The 17030-nt window shown below is 46.6% G+C and overlaps 1 protein-coding gene across 1 annotated transcript in view; it reads left to right on the forward strand.

The window, feature by feature from the left end:
- The window catches only part of LOC143300649 (uncharacterized), a 48770-nt gene extending 33371 nt beyond the window's left edge, over positions 1-15399 (forward strand). Inside the window, 9 exon segments of the mRNA XM_076614473.1 lie at positions 2723-2951; positions 4974-5366; positions 6728-7019; positions 7467-8230; positions 8232-8785; positions 11357-11711; positions 12755-12886; positions 13378-13482; positions 14862-15399. Coding sequence (XP_076470588.1) covers positions 5103-5366; positions 6728-7019; positions 7467-8230; positions 8232-8785; positions 11357-11711; positions 12755-12886; positions 13378-13482; positions 14862-15347 — 2952 coding nt within the window. The 5' untranslated portion in view covers positions 2723-2951; positions 4974-5102 and the 3' untranslated portion in view covers positions 15348-15399.
- The last annotated feature ends 1631 nt before the right edge of the window (positions 15400-17030 follow it).

Raw genomic sequence — 17030 nt, forward strand, 5'->3', positions numbered from 1 at the left:
TATAGTACATTATATTACATGACTTGGCATGACATTATGCATTCTATTCTGGTCTATTCTATTCTGTTCCTTTACTCCTGGCAATCTCCAAACTTGAGTCCCTCAGCTCTTTTGAATCTCTGGCCTCAAAACTCACCTCTTCTCTCAACAGTACGTTTCGTTGTGGTATCTCCATCCAAACAGTATATACTCCTGAAAACGTGGTATACTTGACTGTGTGTGTGTGCATATGTATGTGTACACATATGCATACGTGTGCTAATGTGTGTGTGCGTGAGTGTGTACGTGCATACACGTGATGTGTGTGTATGTATGTGTGTGTGTGTGTGTGCGTGCGTGCGTGCGTTTCTGTGTGTGTAGGTATGCGTGTGGAGGGCTGTCACGGATCAGCCCAACCTTGCGTTGCTGCGGAAGTATAGGCGGAAGTGCGAGCGATTTAGTATGGCTCAGTGGCCGGTGAAAGTGGTGTTAGTTCCGATGGTAGGGAGTTCGAATCCCAGTTTCTCTAGATCATGTTTTCTGACATGTTCTTGGTTTGGTAAAAGCGTGTGTCTGCACACTCGTTTTACCTGTGTAAGAGTTGTGCAGCACGTGCACACACCGCTCTGTAGGAGCGAGAGGGCTCTTGTCACATTGGCATGACTGCAACTGCAGTGCAGTGCGTGCAATGTGTGTTTTGGCCGGTTAGCGTGCCAAGTGCAGAACTCGCGCTCACCTGCCGTTTACCTGGCTGCAGCTGACTGATTAGGTGTGACTTGACTCTGAGACGTCAGAGAGTGCGGACCTTGTGGCAGAGGCCCGGAAGGCTGATGGAGAGGAATTCTTGGCCAGCCAGAACCTCTGCCTGATTTTTAGCAAGCCGATGAGCAGAGGCTGCAGTGCCCGGCTGAAGGTCCCACCCAAGTCACCACCTTCGCCCATCACAAGCTGTCGTTAGGTAACCTTGTATCAGGCGGTAACTGTTTCGAGTGTCTTTAGTTGTCTTTTCCACTTTTGGGAGGTCTGTGGGTTGGACAGTGGCTGGGGTCACTTTATGAAACTGTTACGATTACCTGATGTTACAGACTGTCGTGTAACGGTCCAGTGTTATAATTATCATTCCGTGTGTTACGGGTTTGAGTTTATATTAATACACTTGTGAGGAAGTGTGAGGGAATAGTATAATCTCCGTAATTTGTTCGACAGTGTACGTCGGATATGTAAAGCTTACAAGCTGATGTTAGTATCGGGAATGTGAGGGAGACGTTGGGGGAAATACTGTGTTTCGATAGGTCCTTAAACCTGCGTAAGTGGCCGCTGTTAGCAGCGTGTCAGAAGATAGTGTATTCCGTGTAAGCTATTGTGGCAATAATAGGTTACTGAGTTCTCTCCCTGTATGGACCGAGCACTGGAAGAGTTTGTGTATTGATTTGTTCACTTTAATTGCTCTGCTTGTGATCCGAATGGCTTTGGCAGCCATGCGCTGATGCTATCATAATTTTTCCTTTTTGAATGTTCTGTTCCAACATGTCTGCTTGTGCAAGGGAGGTTACCTTGATTGGGCCTTCGATTCTGGCAGCGTAGCGCTGTGGGAGCGTGCTTCAGGATGCGCGGCACAAGGTTTGGGGTTCGAGTCTTGGGTTGACCTGTGCCACCGTATAAGTAGGGCGACGGCCGGTACCCTGGCAGGTTCCGGACCCCTCACTTCCAGGCATGCATGTTGTCGTGCGATTGGTGTATGACAGTGGTTGTTCATTATTTTTGCCCAGATTTCTGGAGTGTGTGACAAGGGCGGACATGTATATATACATGTGTTTTTGGTTGTATTTTTTTGTTTGTTTGTTTGTGTGTTGTTGTTGTTTTTTGTTTGTTTTTTTTGTTGATTTTTGGTTTGTTTTTTTGTTGTTTTTAAAAAAAAAAATTTATTCTTAAAAAACATTTTTTTCATTTATTTTTTTTAATTTAATTTCTTCTCTCTCTCTTTTTTTTTTCCTCAAGGCCTGACTAAGCGCGTTGGGTTACGCTGCTGGTCAGACATCTGCTTGGCAGATGTGGTGTAGCGTATTTGGATTTGTCCGAACGCAGTGACGCCTCCTTGAGCTACTGAAACTGATACTGATACTGAAAGTATGTTGATACGTATGTGTGCATTGTGCTTGTGCGTGTGTATATAGTGTGCTGGGTACATTTTGCTGTGAAATCTACATGTAACAGTGATGTAATGATGCTGTGTGCACATGTCAGATGATCGATATAAGGGCAGGCCTGGCGCTTCCTTTTTTGAGGAAGTGTCTGGGTTTGTTCCATTGTACCTTTGATTTACCTGTGTGCTAGCTGAATCGGTAGCGTAAGCAGCACTGACTTGAAGTTGTGTACCTTGTGAATGGAGAGAATTAACACTCTTTACTATTTGTTAATCATTTCATCTCCATGCCTAATTTGTTTGTCCCTTTCCAATGATTTAATGTGTTATGTACGTGTTTTGTGAAGCACCTGGAGCAGTTGTCTGGATAGAGTGCTACATAAGTATCCATTATTATTATTATCATCATGAGGAAGACATATAATCGGAAGGAAGACTTAAAAGGAAGAATATTGCACACACTGAATTATACTTTTGTTCTTTTCATTAAATCGACCTCTTTTTTTTTTTACCACCACAAACTTACCGCATCAGACGGAAAGCTAAAGCCGATCGTTTTCTGCGCACGTTGATAAACTGCACTTCGCATCTCTGTTGCAGGAAAGCGCCCAGCGGTTAAAGTGGTGACGTAACGAAGGTGGTCATTTGTAGCACCTCCTCCATCCGAGGGACACGAGGGTATCCCCCGCATTTCCCCGGGAACACACAGAGGGGTGGAGGTGGTGGGGGGTGGGGAGTAACCCATGTGCTTCCTGAAGACAGTCATGTGAAGACCTGGCCCGGTGACGTCCATGTTGCTTCGGGTATGAAGGCTGGATTATGCGATGTGGTGAGTGTGTGAGTGTGTGTGTCTGTGTGCTTGTGTGTGTGTGCGCGCGCTAGTGTGTGTGTGTGTGTGTGTGTGTGTGATGTTCGCGGTAGGCCAGCTTTATATTAATTTGTGTGTGTCTGTGTCTGTGTGCTTGTGTGTGTGTGTGCGCGCGCTAGTGTGTTTGTGTGTGTGTGTGTGTGTGTGATGTTCGCGGTAGGCCAGCTTTATATTAATTTGTGTGTGTGTGTGTGTGTGTGTGAGTGAGTGTGTATTGCACTGAATGGTGATCAGCAAGTGTTTAGTGTGCATGGCCCATCAAAACAGAAAGTAGTGAGATGTCATCACCCTTTCCTCACATAGGCTTTCCTATTCACACTGTCCTTTTCTCTTCACTTGACAACGGGCCTATGGTCCGAAACGTCGTGCAAAATCAAAGAGGATTCAACTACCACCAAAAAGGTTCGTATAAACTTTAGTTTTTTGTCTTTGAAGAATCCTGCAGTCATTTTTGTCTTCTTCCCTTTATGTTAATAGTTACAGCAGTAGCTATGTATTGAGTATTCATTCACTACCTACTGCACTCTTTTTTTTTCAGGAATAACTTTCCAAACTAAAAGCAAAAGTCTGATCATCTACAAAAGCTATTCAAATCGCAGGTCTTTCATCTTGGCTTTCTTTTTTTTTTCTTTTTTTTCTCAAGGCCTGACTAAGCGCGTTGGGTTACGCTGCTGGTCAGGCATCTGCTTGGCAGATGTGGTGTAGCGTATATGGATTTGTCCGAACGCAGTGACGCCTCCTTGAGCTACTGAAACTGAAACTGAAACTCATCTTGGCTACAGTAATGTGTGTGTGGCCTGAGGAGGTTGGCAGACAGATTACAAGTCATACTCAAATGTGGGGTTCTCTCTCCATACGAACGGCGAAAGAGACGACGTTAACAGCGTTTCACCCCAATTACCACCATCAAAATATTGCAGGCGGAAGGCTCTTATACTGAAGAGGTGAATGTTGACAAAGAATACCACAGTTCTGACAACGGAAGCTAAAGGTTGGGTCATTCAGACACCCACTGGACATCCGAGGGGTCTGTGTAGAGGAGAAGAGAGGACTGGCCGTACTGAGTGAGTTAAAACAGGGGAAGGAGAGAGGTGACAGTGTTGGCGCCTCCACCCCCACCCCCCAGCCCCCCAGTCCCCCCAGCCCCCATGTCAGGAGAAATCAATTCCCACCGCACTGGCTTACTTCTCCTTACAGGAGGGAGTCGTGTGTATATACACACAGCAGCTGTGGAGGGGGTCGCCACTAGTGATTAGAGCAAGGACGCTGTGCTCTGGATCGTGGTGCACCTGCAGACACACAGTTAATGCCAGGGACCGGCTGGAAAACGGGTTATAGATGTCTTGGTAGTGAGGTGATCGGTTTCATTCATTCATTCATTCGTTCGTTCGTTCGTTCGTTCATCCATTCTTTCTTTCATTCACTCACTCAATTTTTTCATTCATTCATTCATTCAGACAACAGTGTGAAAAACATTCTGACCTGATTTCCTTATCACCAGACACTGCTGAGTCTTACACCCACGACACACAGACATAACGTATTACTTTACATGACGTTTGACACTGCTAAACATGACGTTTGACACTGCTAAACATGACGTTTGACACTGCTGAGTCTTATACCCACAATTATCTGTTTGACAGTCTCCGACAAATTCAGAATAACGCTGCCAGACTCATTTGCAGAGCTTCTAAATTTGACCATGTTTCTCCTCTCCTTCGGTCTCTCCACTGGTTGTCTGTTTCTGATCGACTGTGAAAACATTTATCATTTGAATCTTTTTTGTTCAATTGTGAAAACATTTATCATTTGAATCTTTTTTGTTCAATTGTGAAAACATTTATCATTTGAATCTTTTTTGTTCAATTGTGAAAACATTTATCATTTGAATCTTTTTTGTTCAATTGTGAAAACATTTATCATTTGAATCTTTTTTGTTCAATTGTGAAAACATTTATCATTTGAATCTTTTTGTTCCAGAATCTCTCCAAGTTCCAGAGATCTGCAGTGGACGCCCCGACACAAACAACGCCATGACGATGGCAGCAACAGAAGGCACGTCCAGATCCACAGGGGGCGTGACAACAACAAGGAACTGGTGAGAAACGCATGAGACAGGAACAGGAAGAAGACGACGAAGAAGAGGAGGAGGAGGAGGAGGAAGCCACCGCCTCTCCCCCCCCACAACCCCTCCCTTCCCTCCCCCCGCCAGGAGCCATGTCCTTCACCTTGTTTGTCGTCCTGCCCTCCAAGGACGTGTGCTCGCTCCGCCAGCTGGCCTCGGGCACCTCCATCCGGACCGTCCGCAAGGACCTGGAGCTGACGGCGGGGCTGCCGGCACAGACGTACCGCCTGACCAGCCCCGAGGGACAGGTGCCGCTCCTGTTGTGCTGTTTGGCGTCTGTTCACTGTTCATGTTAGACGATATCAGTGACGCGTGCAGTAGCCGAGTGGTTAAAGCGTTAGACTTTCAATCTGAGGGTCCCGGGTTCCAATCTCGGTAACAGCGCAGGGTGGAGAATTTTCCGATCTCCCGGGTCAACATGTCTGCAGACATGCTTGTGCCTGATCCCCCTTCGTGTGTATACACAAGCAGAAGATCAAATACGTACGTTAAAGATCCCGTAATCCATGTCAGCGTGGGTTATGGAAACAAGGACATACCCAGCATACACACCCAAGAAAACGGAATATGGCTGCGTATATGGCGGGATAAAAAAAAAAGGTCATACACGTAAAAGCTCACTCGTGTACATACGAGTGAACGTGGGAGCTGCAGCCCACGAACAAAGAAGATGATATAAGAAAAAATAATAAAAAGGGGGGAGGGGACGGGGGAGTGTGTGTGGGGGGGGGGGGGGGAGAGAAGTCAGGAAAAAAAACCCATAAAAGGTAAAAAAAAACTACTAAGAAATGCATAACTAACATGAAATTAGATTTAACAGTAACAAATCAAAAATGATGACGATAACTAAAACCATAAACATAATTCTGATATATATTAAAGGAATGTAGAAACTGAGCTTTGAATTAGTGCCTTTGAAAGTTCGACCATAAGAACCACGTTATAAATTACTTCCCCAAAAAATCATCTGCTGGATTCTCTGTGAAATACTTGGGCAAGAAGGTACGTAACTGCTGACAGTGAAACAAACAATGATATAGGCTGAGCTGATTACCACATAATTTTTTTTTTTTTTTTACTATATTTTGTCTTCAGCGCGTATAAGTTTTACACGGAAGAAAGTAGAGGTTATTAATCTTATATAGCAAGCTGATGGATTCGCCATCTTTTCTGTAATGATATGCTGAGGTAATAATGTCTGTTAAAAAAACAAAAAAAAAAAAACAACTTTTCCTTCCATCGATTATAAAATCAGCCAGGTCCATTCTGTAGTGTTATTTACCTATATGGCATTTTTTGTGTATTTTTTTGTTTGGCTTTGAGTATTGTTTATTCCTTTTTTTTTACGAATTTTTGTGACCTGGGGATGATACATTTAAATGGAGTGGCTGGTGCCCCCAGCATGGCCTGGTCTTATTGGCCGTAAGGAACTAAATGGTTGGGATACTGTGTCATGAACTGTGTTTTGTGGGTTTGTCTTAGTGTGTTGTTTTGTGGGGGTTTTTGGGGTTTTTTTTTTGTAGATGCGACAGTTTTTGTGTTGACGCTGTTGAGCATTTGTATGGTTTGACGCTAAGCAACAAAATGAAAATGAAATCCACTCGGCCAGGTGCTGCACGAGGACCACGTGCTGAGGATGGACGTGAACGTGTGGGACGGCTACGTCATCCGGGCCGTATTCCTGGACAGCTGGCAGGAGCTGCACGACCTCGTCGTGGCCAACCACGTGCAGCACGTGATCCGGCACGGGGCCGTGCACGTGGGCGAGGGGGAGGTGGTGTGGGGGGACGCGGAGGAGGAGGGGATGGCCCTGGGGGTGGTGAGTGAGAGGGGGGCCGTGGCGCTGTTCGTGGCGTCCTTCCTGGGCATGACGGGCATGGTGCGGGCCCTGCTGGCTGTGGGTGAGTGTCGCCGCCTTTCCTTTCTTCCTTCCCTTCCGCTTCCCACCCTCTCTTCCTTCCTCTCTTCCTTCCTCTCTCCCTTCCTTCCCGGTTCTCTCCCTTCCTTTCTTTCTTTCTCTCCTTCTCTCCATCCTTTCCTGCCTTACTTTCATTCATTCATTCTTCTCTTCCTCGCTCGCTTCTCTGCTCCCTCCCTTCCTCCCTTCCTTCATTTTTCCCTCATTCCCTTTCCCTCCTTTCTTTCTTCCTCCCTCCCTTCCTTCCTCCCTTCCTTCCTTCCTTCCTCCCTCCCTTCCTTCCTCCCTTCCTTCCTCCCTTCCTTCCTCCCTCCCTCCCTTCCTTCCTTCCTTCTTTCCATCCTTTCTTCCCTCCTCTCTCCCTCCCCTCCCTCCTTCCTTCCAACCTTCCTTCCAGTCCCCCCAGTTTCACGTGTTGTTATCCCGACAGGTGTCAACCCCAACGGCAGAACGCCCTTCAGGAGGACGCCGCTGTTCGCCGCCATGTCGCGTGACCATGACGCGGTGATGGAGGCGCTGCTGGCCCACAATGCCCTGCTGGAGTCACGTGACGTGGACGGCGTGACGGCCGTGGAGGTGGCGCGCAGAGCGGACGCCAAGCAGTGCATCCGGAAGGTGAGGCACCTGTACCTGCACAGCAAAGGGGAGAGCACCAACACCGCCACCTCCTCCGCCTCCTCGGGCCCCTCGGACGCCGTCAAGAGGAGGGGACGTCGCGTGCTCCGTGTTCCGGCAGAGGCCTCGGGTCACAGGGACCCCTCCTTTCCCTCCGGGGGCAGCAGCGTGAAGCCCAGACACCCTCAGGAGCACGTGAGTCACGACAGAGGCTCGCTGCCGTCTTCCTCGGGAGCCGGCGTCGTCCAGCAGCAGGCGGGATCAGGGAAAACACCCACCACCACCACCTCACACCCCCTCGCACCCACCCAAAGAGTCGAAGGGAGGTCCCCAGCCCCGTGCCTTGTTCCGGCAGGACTGGGACGGGCTGTACTGCTGGGACAGTCACGACACACACACACCCAGCGCCGCCTCCACGCGCGGTCGACAGGCGCCGTCCTCCGGCGGCGAGGGTCCTTCCGGCGGCCGGCAGGGGGCGAGCAAGGGTTCGGGCATCAGCTGGAGCGACGCCAGCAAAACTGGAGGGGGGTCGGTCCCGCCCCGGATGCTGCCCTTGAGACCCTCCGTGCAGGAGATCTCCATGAAGGGACCCGGGTCAGTGCTTACCACCACCTCCTCCTGCACCACCACCACCACCTCCCTCTCCGCCCTCACCACCGCCAACCTGTCCAGCCTGGACCGCCAGCACACGACCGTCAAGACAAGGAGGCCGTCTGCCTTGGTCAGGTTCCTGGCCCTGTCCCCGCACTCCCACGGGCCCTCGTCACCCGCCACCCCCACCCCCACCACCACCAACAACAACAACAGCAGCAACAACAACCACCGGCACAGCTCCCAGCCGCCTCACGGACCTGCCGTAGAACCCCCGGGGCGGCCTCCCACCAGAGCGGAGTCCAGCCTCCCGCCTGCAGACCTGCACGAGCCTCACGAGGTCTCCGTGGACGGCGGGTCCGTGCTGGGCTCCCAGGAAGGGCTCAGCGCTTGCAGCGCTCCGGAGATGGTCCTGCCCATGGGCGACAACTCCGGCATCAGGGGAGTGAACCGTGGTGATGCTGACCGAGGCGAGTCGGATGATGACGGCGGGCGTGTGGTGACGTCACACGCCACGGGGTCACGTGTCTCCGACAGATTTCGGTGAGTAGACGAGGATGCAAAACGTGCAACATGTCTTACTGTTTTAAGGCATTTCTTAACCGTAAGTCCTTCTTCAACTCTATGGAAATACTGAACAGTGAAGTAGAACTGTTTATACTAAATCCGATTTCAATTCCTTTCTTTTAATATTGATAATTATTTTAACAGACAGATATCAGTGCCATGCTTTCCATTCAGTGTATCATTTTATCAATGCTTCGATCAGCACGCGGAACATTCCCGGGACAGAATTTCCATTCAGTGTCCACAACTGACGGCGGTGATTCTGATTCCATAACAAACACACCCCCTTTGGTGAATCTGGATCAGTCTTTCGCTAAAAGTCTTTGAGTGAAGACATGGACAGCCTCACGCTAGCTAGCCACAGGGGTTCTGCTTTACAGTTTTCTCTTCTCCAAAATTCCCCTTGGACTCTGCATGTTGTTGTTTTGTTCTGTTGTAATTTCTCTGCTCTCTGCTCTTCAAACGATCCGGACATTGGCAAGGACTGCTTTCAAAACAAAAACAGAAAAACGAGAGAGAGAGAGAGAGAGAGAGAGAGAGAGAACAATATGCCGATCCTGAACCATCCGACTTTTTCATGACCCCCCCCCCTCCAAGTTTTAAAGACACTTATATAATTACACACTCATAAAAAGTTGCGTGAGTCGGAATCTCTACATTGTTACTGTGTCAAGTCAAGTCAAGATTTTATTTCATGATGGTAAATTGAATAAGCAACAATTGCTTTTTTACATCAAGCCATCAATGAAAATAATAATAATTAAAGAGAAGGGGAAAAAAAGAAAAAAAAAAGAAAAAAAAAAAGTGAGTCATGCAGGTGACATTTCAAGGTGTGTATCTTATTGTTACTATGTGAACCAGTGAGTCATGCAGGTGACATTTCAAGGTGTGTATCTTATTGTTGCTCTCTGAACCAGTGAGTCATGCAGGTGACATTTCAAGGTGTGTATCTTATTGTTACTGTGTGAACCAGTGAGCCATGCAGGTGACATTTCAAGGTGTGTATCTTATTGTTACTATCTGAACCAGTGAGTCATGCAGGTGACATTTCAAGGTGTGTATCTTATTGTTACTATCTGAACCAGTGAGTCATGCAGGTGACATTTCAAGGTGTGTATCTTATTGTTACTGTGTGAACCAGTGAGTCATGCAGGTGACATTTCAAGGTGTGTATCTTATTGTTACTGTGTGAACCAGTGAGCCATGCAGGTGACATTTCAAGGTGTGTATCTTATTGTTACTATCTGAACCAGTGAGCCATGCAGGTGACATTTCAAGGTGTGTATCTTATTGTTACTATCTGAACCAGTGAGCCATGCAGGTGACATTTCAAGGTGTGTATAGTATTGTTACTGTGTGAACCAGTGAGCCATGCAGGTGACATTTCAAGGTGTGTATCTTATTGTTACTATCTGAACCAGTGAGCCATGCAGGTGACATTTCAAGGTGTGTATCTTATTGTTACTGTGTGAACCTGTGAGTGATGCAGGTGACATTTCAAGGTGTGTATCTTATTGTTAATATCTGAACCAGTGAGCCATGCAGGTGACATTTCAAGGTGTGTATCTTATTGTTACTGTGTGAACCAGTGAGTCATGCAGGTGACATTTCAAGGTGTGTATCTTATTGTTACTGTGTGAACCAGTGAGTCATGCAGGTGACATTTCAAGGTGTGTATCTTATTGTTACTATCTGAACCAGTGAGCCATGCAGGTGGCATTTCAAGGTGTGTATCTTATTGTTGCTGTGTGAACCAGTGAGTCATGCAGGTGACATTTCAAGGTGTGTATATTATTGTTGCTCTCTGAACCAGTGAGCCATGCAGGTGACATTTCAAGGTGTGTTTCTTATTGTTACTATGTGAACCAGTGAGCCATGCAGGTGACATTTCAAGGTGTGTATCTTATTGTTACTATCTGAACCAGTGAGCCATGCAGGTGACATTTCAAGGTGTGTATCTTATTGTTGCTGTGTGAACCAGTGAGTCATGCAGGTGACATTTCAAGGTGTGTATATTATTGTTGCTCTCTGAACCAGTGAGCCATGCAGGTGACATTTCAAGGTGTGTTTCTTATTGTTACTATGTGAACCAGTGAGCCATGCAGGTGACATTTCAAGGTGTGTATCTTATTGTTACTGTGTGAACCAGTGAGTCATGCAGGTGACATTTCAAGGTGTGTATCTTATTGTTACTATGTGAACCAGTGAGCCATGCAGGTGACATTTCAAGGTGTGTATCTTATTGTTACTGTGTGAACCGGTGAGTCATGCAGGTGACATTTCAAGGTGTGTATCTTATTGTTACTGTGTGAACCGGTGAGTCATGCAGGTGACATTTCAAGGTGTGTATCTTATTGTTACTGTGTGAACCAGTGAGTCATGCAGGTGACATTTCAAGGTGTGTATCATAGCCTCCTTTGCCATGTCCTCAGTGTACCCGTTTATCCCTGAACGTTGACAACATCCATGGACACCAACAACACCCCCCCCCCCTCCACCCCAGCAGTCACACACACACACACACACGCCATCCCCCTGCTGTTGCAGCACCCACATGCTGGTGTCCCGCCAGAAGGACCAGGAGTCGTGGAGGACCATGAAGCGAAGGATCAGACTGGCTGAGGAGCAGAAGAGAAATGCCACCGCCAAGCTGAAAAGCCAGAACTCCAAATCCCCCACAGAGACCAAAGAAAGCTTCGAGCAGTGGCTGGAGCGGAAGCGGATAGAGCAGCACAGCACTGATGACGACACTTCCGGGGATGACGAAGATCACATGAGCAGGTCCGCAGAACATTCGCAGATCGTCAGCGATTGGTTGAAAGATTTCAAACACCGGCCTCAAACGACGTCCCCGCTTCCATCGCATCCTCAGAGAGGCAGACAGCCGAAGCACCTTGTGGAGGTGGGTTTGTCCCGTTGACCTGCTTCGTTAGTACATGATAATACATAAGATGCATATGCCTCGTCCAAATCTTGATCTTTTAAAGTCCAGCCTAACATACAGCGGGGGAACGTATTGGAATAATTTACCATCACGTTTAATTAAAAAAATATTACTAACCACAACAACTTTAAGCAAAATCTAAAAATGTACCTGTTCACAAAAATTGACGTCACCTGAAATGCATGCTGGCTGTCTTGGTCCAAGCTGGAAGGGGGGTGGGGTGGGGGTGCGGTGGGCGGGCCCTGGCAGTCTGCAGAGGTACAGAACATAACTACAGGACTACAGCCAGTTACATAGCAGGACGAAAGGACCGTGAACAGCAACCCACTTTATGAACCCAGTGAAACGTTTGTAGCAGGAGCCCACTGACAAATCTACATTATTATCATTACCATTGTCACCATCACCATCATCATTCTTCTTATTATTATTATCATCAGTACTACTATTGTCATTATCATTGTCATAATTGATATTATTGTTATAATTATCAGTGGTATTGTATTATTATTGCTATCAATGTTATCATTATCATCATCATTGTCATTATTATCATCATTATTATTATTATCGTTATTATTATCATCAACACCGTCATTATTAATATTGTCAGTATCATTATCGTCATCAGTATCATTATTGTCATCATCATCATCATCATTATCATTATCATCATTACTACTACTGCTTCTGTCATTATCATGTCATGATGATCGTTATTACCATTACTGCCATCATTATGTCATCATCATCATCATAATAATAATAATGGATACTTATATAGCACACAATCCACAAATCTGCTCTAGGTGCTTTACAAAAACGCTTTTGTTAACATAAAACATTATATCTATGTTACATACACACACCAAAATGTGACTACACACACACACACACACACACACACACACACACACACACACACACACACACACACACACACACTGCATACATACATACATTTTAACATACAATCATGATGATGATTACCCGTGGTACAGGTACGGGGCCAGGGTGTGAGGGAGGGAGGCAGAGAGACCGACACAGACGGGTACCTGTCCACCTACAGACAGTGGCAGCACCGCAAGAAGCGGGGGTCCGCGGGGCCACAGGGCACCCAGCACAACACGGAGGTCAGCGCTCACCTTCTTCTCTACTCTCTCCTTCTTCTTCCGCCTTTCTTCTTCTTCTTCTTCCTGAGTGCATGTGTGCGTGCGTGCGTGAGCTATCGCATAATGTGTGTGTGTGTGTGTGTGTGTGTGTGTGTGTGTGTGTGTGTGTGTGTGTGTCCGCGCGTGCGCAAATGCATGTGTCAGTAGACCCATGTGTACGAGCATAAGAGAGAACCCTAAATTTCAAAACTTTTTTTATTTTTTTTTTTTTTTTTTTACTGATTTTGACATTAGGGCATGGTTTAATCTTATCTTATGGTTGTGCGTGGGGATGTGTGTGTTCGCGCCCGCGCGCGCGCACAGACGTGTGTGTTTACACATGCACGACCTATGGCGCTACGTGCATACGTGCGAGTGTGTTTGTCGTTGTGTGTGCGTGCGTGTGTGTACACAGACGAGTGAGTTAACACGGGCACACGGATGATTATAACCACCGGTCCCATGTTGTGCAGGAGGCGAAGAAGGAGCTTGAGGAGAAGCGAAAGGCTCTGCTAGCCATGGCCTTGACCTTTCAGGACTGGACAGAGCACGCTGAGAAACGCAAGAAGCTCATGCAGGTATTGGTACAACTCGGTAGTATTTCATGCCGGTATTGGTACAGCTCTGTAGTATTTCGTGCCGGTATTGGTACAACTCGGTAGTATTTCATGCTGGTATTGGTACAACTCTGTAGTATTTCGTGCTGGTATTGGTACAACTCGGTAGTATTTCGTGCCGGTATTGGTACAACTCGGTAGTATTTCGTGCCGGTATTGGTACAACTCGGTAGTATTTCGTGCTGGTATTGGTACAGCTCTGTAGTATTTCATGCTGGTATTGGTACAAATCTGTAGTATTTAATTCTGTTATTGGTACAACTCGGTAGTATTTCGTGCTGGTATTGGTACAACTCGGTAGTATTTCGTGCTGGTATTGGTACAACTCGGTAGTATTTCATGCTGGTATTGGTACAGCTCTGTAGTATTTCATGCTGGTATTGGTACAACTCGGTTGTATTTCATGCTGGTATTGGTACAGCTCTGTAGTATTTCATGCCGGTATTGGTACAACTCGGTAGTATTTCGTGCCGGTATTGGTACAACTCGGTAGTATTTCGTGCCGGTATTGGTACAACTCTGTAGTATTTCGTGCCGGTATTGGTACAACTCGGTAGTATTTCGTGCTGGTATTGGTACAACTCGGTAGTATTTCATGCTGGTATTGGTACAACTGTAGAGAAACTCAGGCAGGTATTGGTACAACTCTGGAAAAGCTTATTCTGGTGTTGGTACAATTCACGAGATGTTCATGTACGTACTCTTTAATGGGTAAAATGAGGTCCACTTAACTGCTGTCGTGAAGGTTTTGACACCACACACACACACATACATGCACACACGCACGCACACACACACACACCCCTTCCTTCCTTCCTTCTAGGCTGCACTGTTTTACTGTTCTTCTTTTTTCTTTATCTGGCTTCTCGTGTATCGTTGTTTAGTCGGGTTTTGCTTTTGGTTTTTTGTTTGTTTGTGTTTTCCCTTGTGTTTGGTCTGTCTTCCAGTCTGTCTTCCAGTCTGTCTTCCAGTCTGTCACTCTGTGTCCCTCAGAGTACGAAATACTTGTCCTGGGCTTCCTAGGCTATGTACACAAATGGAGGTTAGTGCAGAGAGACCAACCTCTTTCTGTGCTGGGGGGTGTCAAATTTAGAACTGTTGAGCATTAGGGTTTGCGATCTATGTTGCCTCTCAGTGTGTGTGTGTGTGTGTGTGTGTGTGTGTGTGTCCGTGCGTGCACTGATGTATGCGTATGTATGTTGGCGTTAGTGTGTTCATGTGCACACGACAATTGTAGGCCGTTGTGTGCCGTAGTCATGCCTTGACAATGGGCACACAAGTGTGTGTGGACTGAAGTGGCATGTGACAAATGTTGACCAGTCAGTCCACCCATTGCACAGGCCATCCTCCGTGCGGACATGGACCGACTGGCGGCCATAGAACGACACTTGTTCCACGACACCCAGCCCGCCCCTCCACACCCTCCCCCTCCCCCGTCCTTCAACGAATGGCGCGAAAAGATCGACAAACGGGGAGCGGAAATGCGTCATCAGCGACAACGCATGCGCAAGGAAGTAGAATACCGGCAGCCAAACGGTGTCATCGGGGGGGAATTCCTGCAGCACCACATCACCAGCGCTCACGAAGAATGGCTGCGACGAAACAGAGACAGGGCAGTGAAACAGAGAGGTAAAGTCAAACGTTTGAATGATGGCAAGGAGGGCGAATGTGTGGCAGTGTCGGAGGACGAAAGAGAGAAGGGGGCGGGGTGGTTGGAACAGAAACACAGGCACGAGGTCGCTCAGCTGAACCAGCATCTACGGCAAGGGAGGCAGCTCCTGCTGAGCGTGCGTCAAAAGAAGCCACCCACAGTTACACAGTGCTAGTAACTCTGAGAAATTAATGTTCACAGAATCTCTCTCTCTCTCTCTCTCTCTCTCTGTCAGATTGATCTTTCTCTCTCACTCTTTCTCTCTCTTTTCTTTTTTTTTTTTTTCTTTTTTTTTTTCGTACGTTTTAAACTATGTGTGTTTATGTTGACCTGAGCTCTGCACATTTCTACAGCAAATATTACCTTACCCTGTCTGTCTGTATGGTTGTATATAAGCGTCAGTATGGCCTTGGCAACTGAAACTTTAACAATCACACATACCAATTATGGGCCGGGGGTGTAAATTATCCAGATTTCCGAATCGTTTTTTGTTTAGCCACCGGAGCCGCAAGATTTACTTGTGTTGTTCCCGATTCTTTGCCGGATTTTATGCTTCAGCTGCCTCCACGGAATGAACATTCATGTCTGCGGTTAAACGAAAAAATGCACACAAGAAAAAACAACACGAAATTCTAGCAGACCACAGAAAATGACACTAACTACGCCATCGACGTTATTTATTGTATACCAGTATTTTTAGAGAGGGTACTGAATTAACTAGAAAGAACATGCTCAGTGAAAATTCTCAGTAATCGATGACCCTTCTTCCTACACCATCTTGCCTGACTTGAAAAGTCTGTCACAACCGGATTCTTTCACTGGGCAATTCAAAGTTTACTGGTTTTTTGGTGTGTTTTTTAATGAAGTATCTGATGAGTAAACCGTGGGAAAGATGGGACTACCTTAAGTTCGACAGATACAAATGTGTAGCTGTTTATAGTTTGGATGTTTGTGATATGCGGATCCAGTATTGCGGAGACTGTATAGCACATACAAGTGCAACATTTTAGGAATGCATCTTTTGATTAGATCTACAAAAAATCGTTTTATAATGGTATTAAAAAAAGGGCCGAACTTATGCAATTTACGCATTCATGTAGCTGCAGTACATTAAGTTGTTTTTAAGAAAGAAAGCAAATCTCTAAAATAGGTTACTGAAAATCAGGTTTTTGTGTGGAGTGTTGCACAAGGTTTGGGGGATTCAGTTACGTGTCATCGAAGCCAGATGCGCGTATGCATCAGTACTGTATATACTTCCTGTCTGCGAAATCAAACACATTCACACACACAAGCATGAACGCACTGATGTCTGTAGCAACGCTTGCAATGTTAATCACACACACACACACACACACACACACACACACACACACACACACAGAGGCCTCGCGCGTGCAAACGCATCACATACGCGCGCGCACACACACACACCACCATAATTATGTTGCTCTTATCCGAATGGGATAGAAGTAACTGATGGACTGGTCTCTCAGTCCTTCTCTCCAAGTACTCTCTTGTTCCATTTCGTTTTAGTCAGACCAAGGGCTGTGCGCTTCGGGGAGATGGATCACACACACACACACACATCTTTGTTACTTTGGGTCCTGTACACTCTGGTTTGAGGTGAAAGACCCTCGACAGTGGCTGAATCGATTATGGGTTGGGCATCTGAACCAGATTTAATCTTCAAAGTCTGCTTCAGTGGACCTGTTCAGGACTGAGGTCATGTATGCAAATGCTGGTTGCTCCAATGGGTGGATGTAGATTTGTCGCAGTTCCAGGCTTTGTAGCTGAATACTACACACCAAGCGATTATGTGGCGATTTATTTATAATATTTCTTAACCCCTTTGGATTCA

Source organism: Babylonia areolata, chromosome 26 (genome assembly GCF_041734735.1).
Source record: "Babylonia areolata isolate BAREFJ2019XMU chromosome 26, ASM4173473v1, whole genome shotgun sequence".
Classification (NCBI taxonomy): Eukaryota; Metazoa; Mollusca; class Gastropoda; order Neogastropoda; family Buccinidae; genus Babylonia; species Babylonia areolata.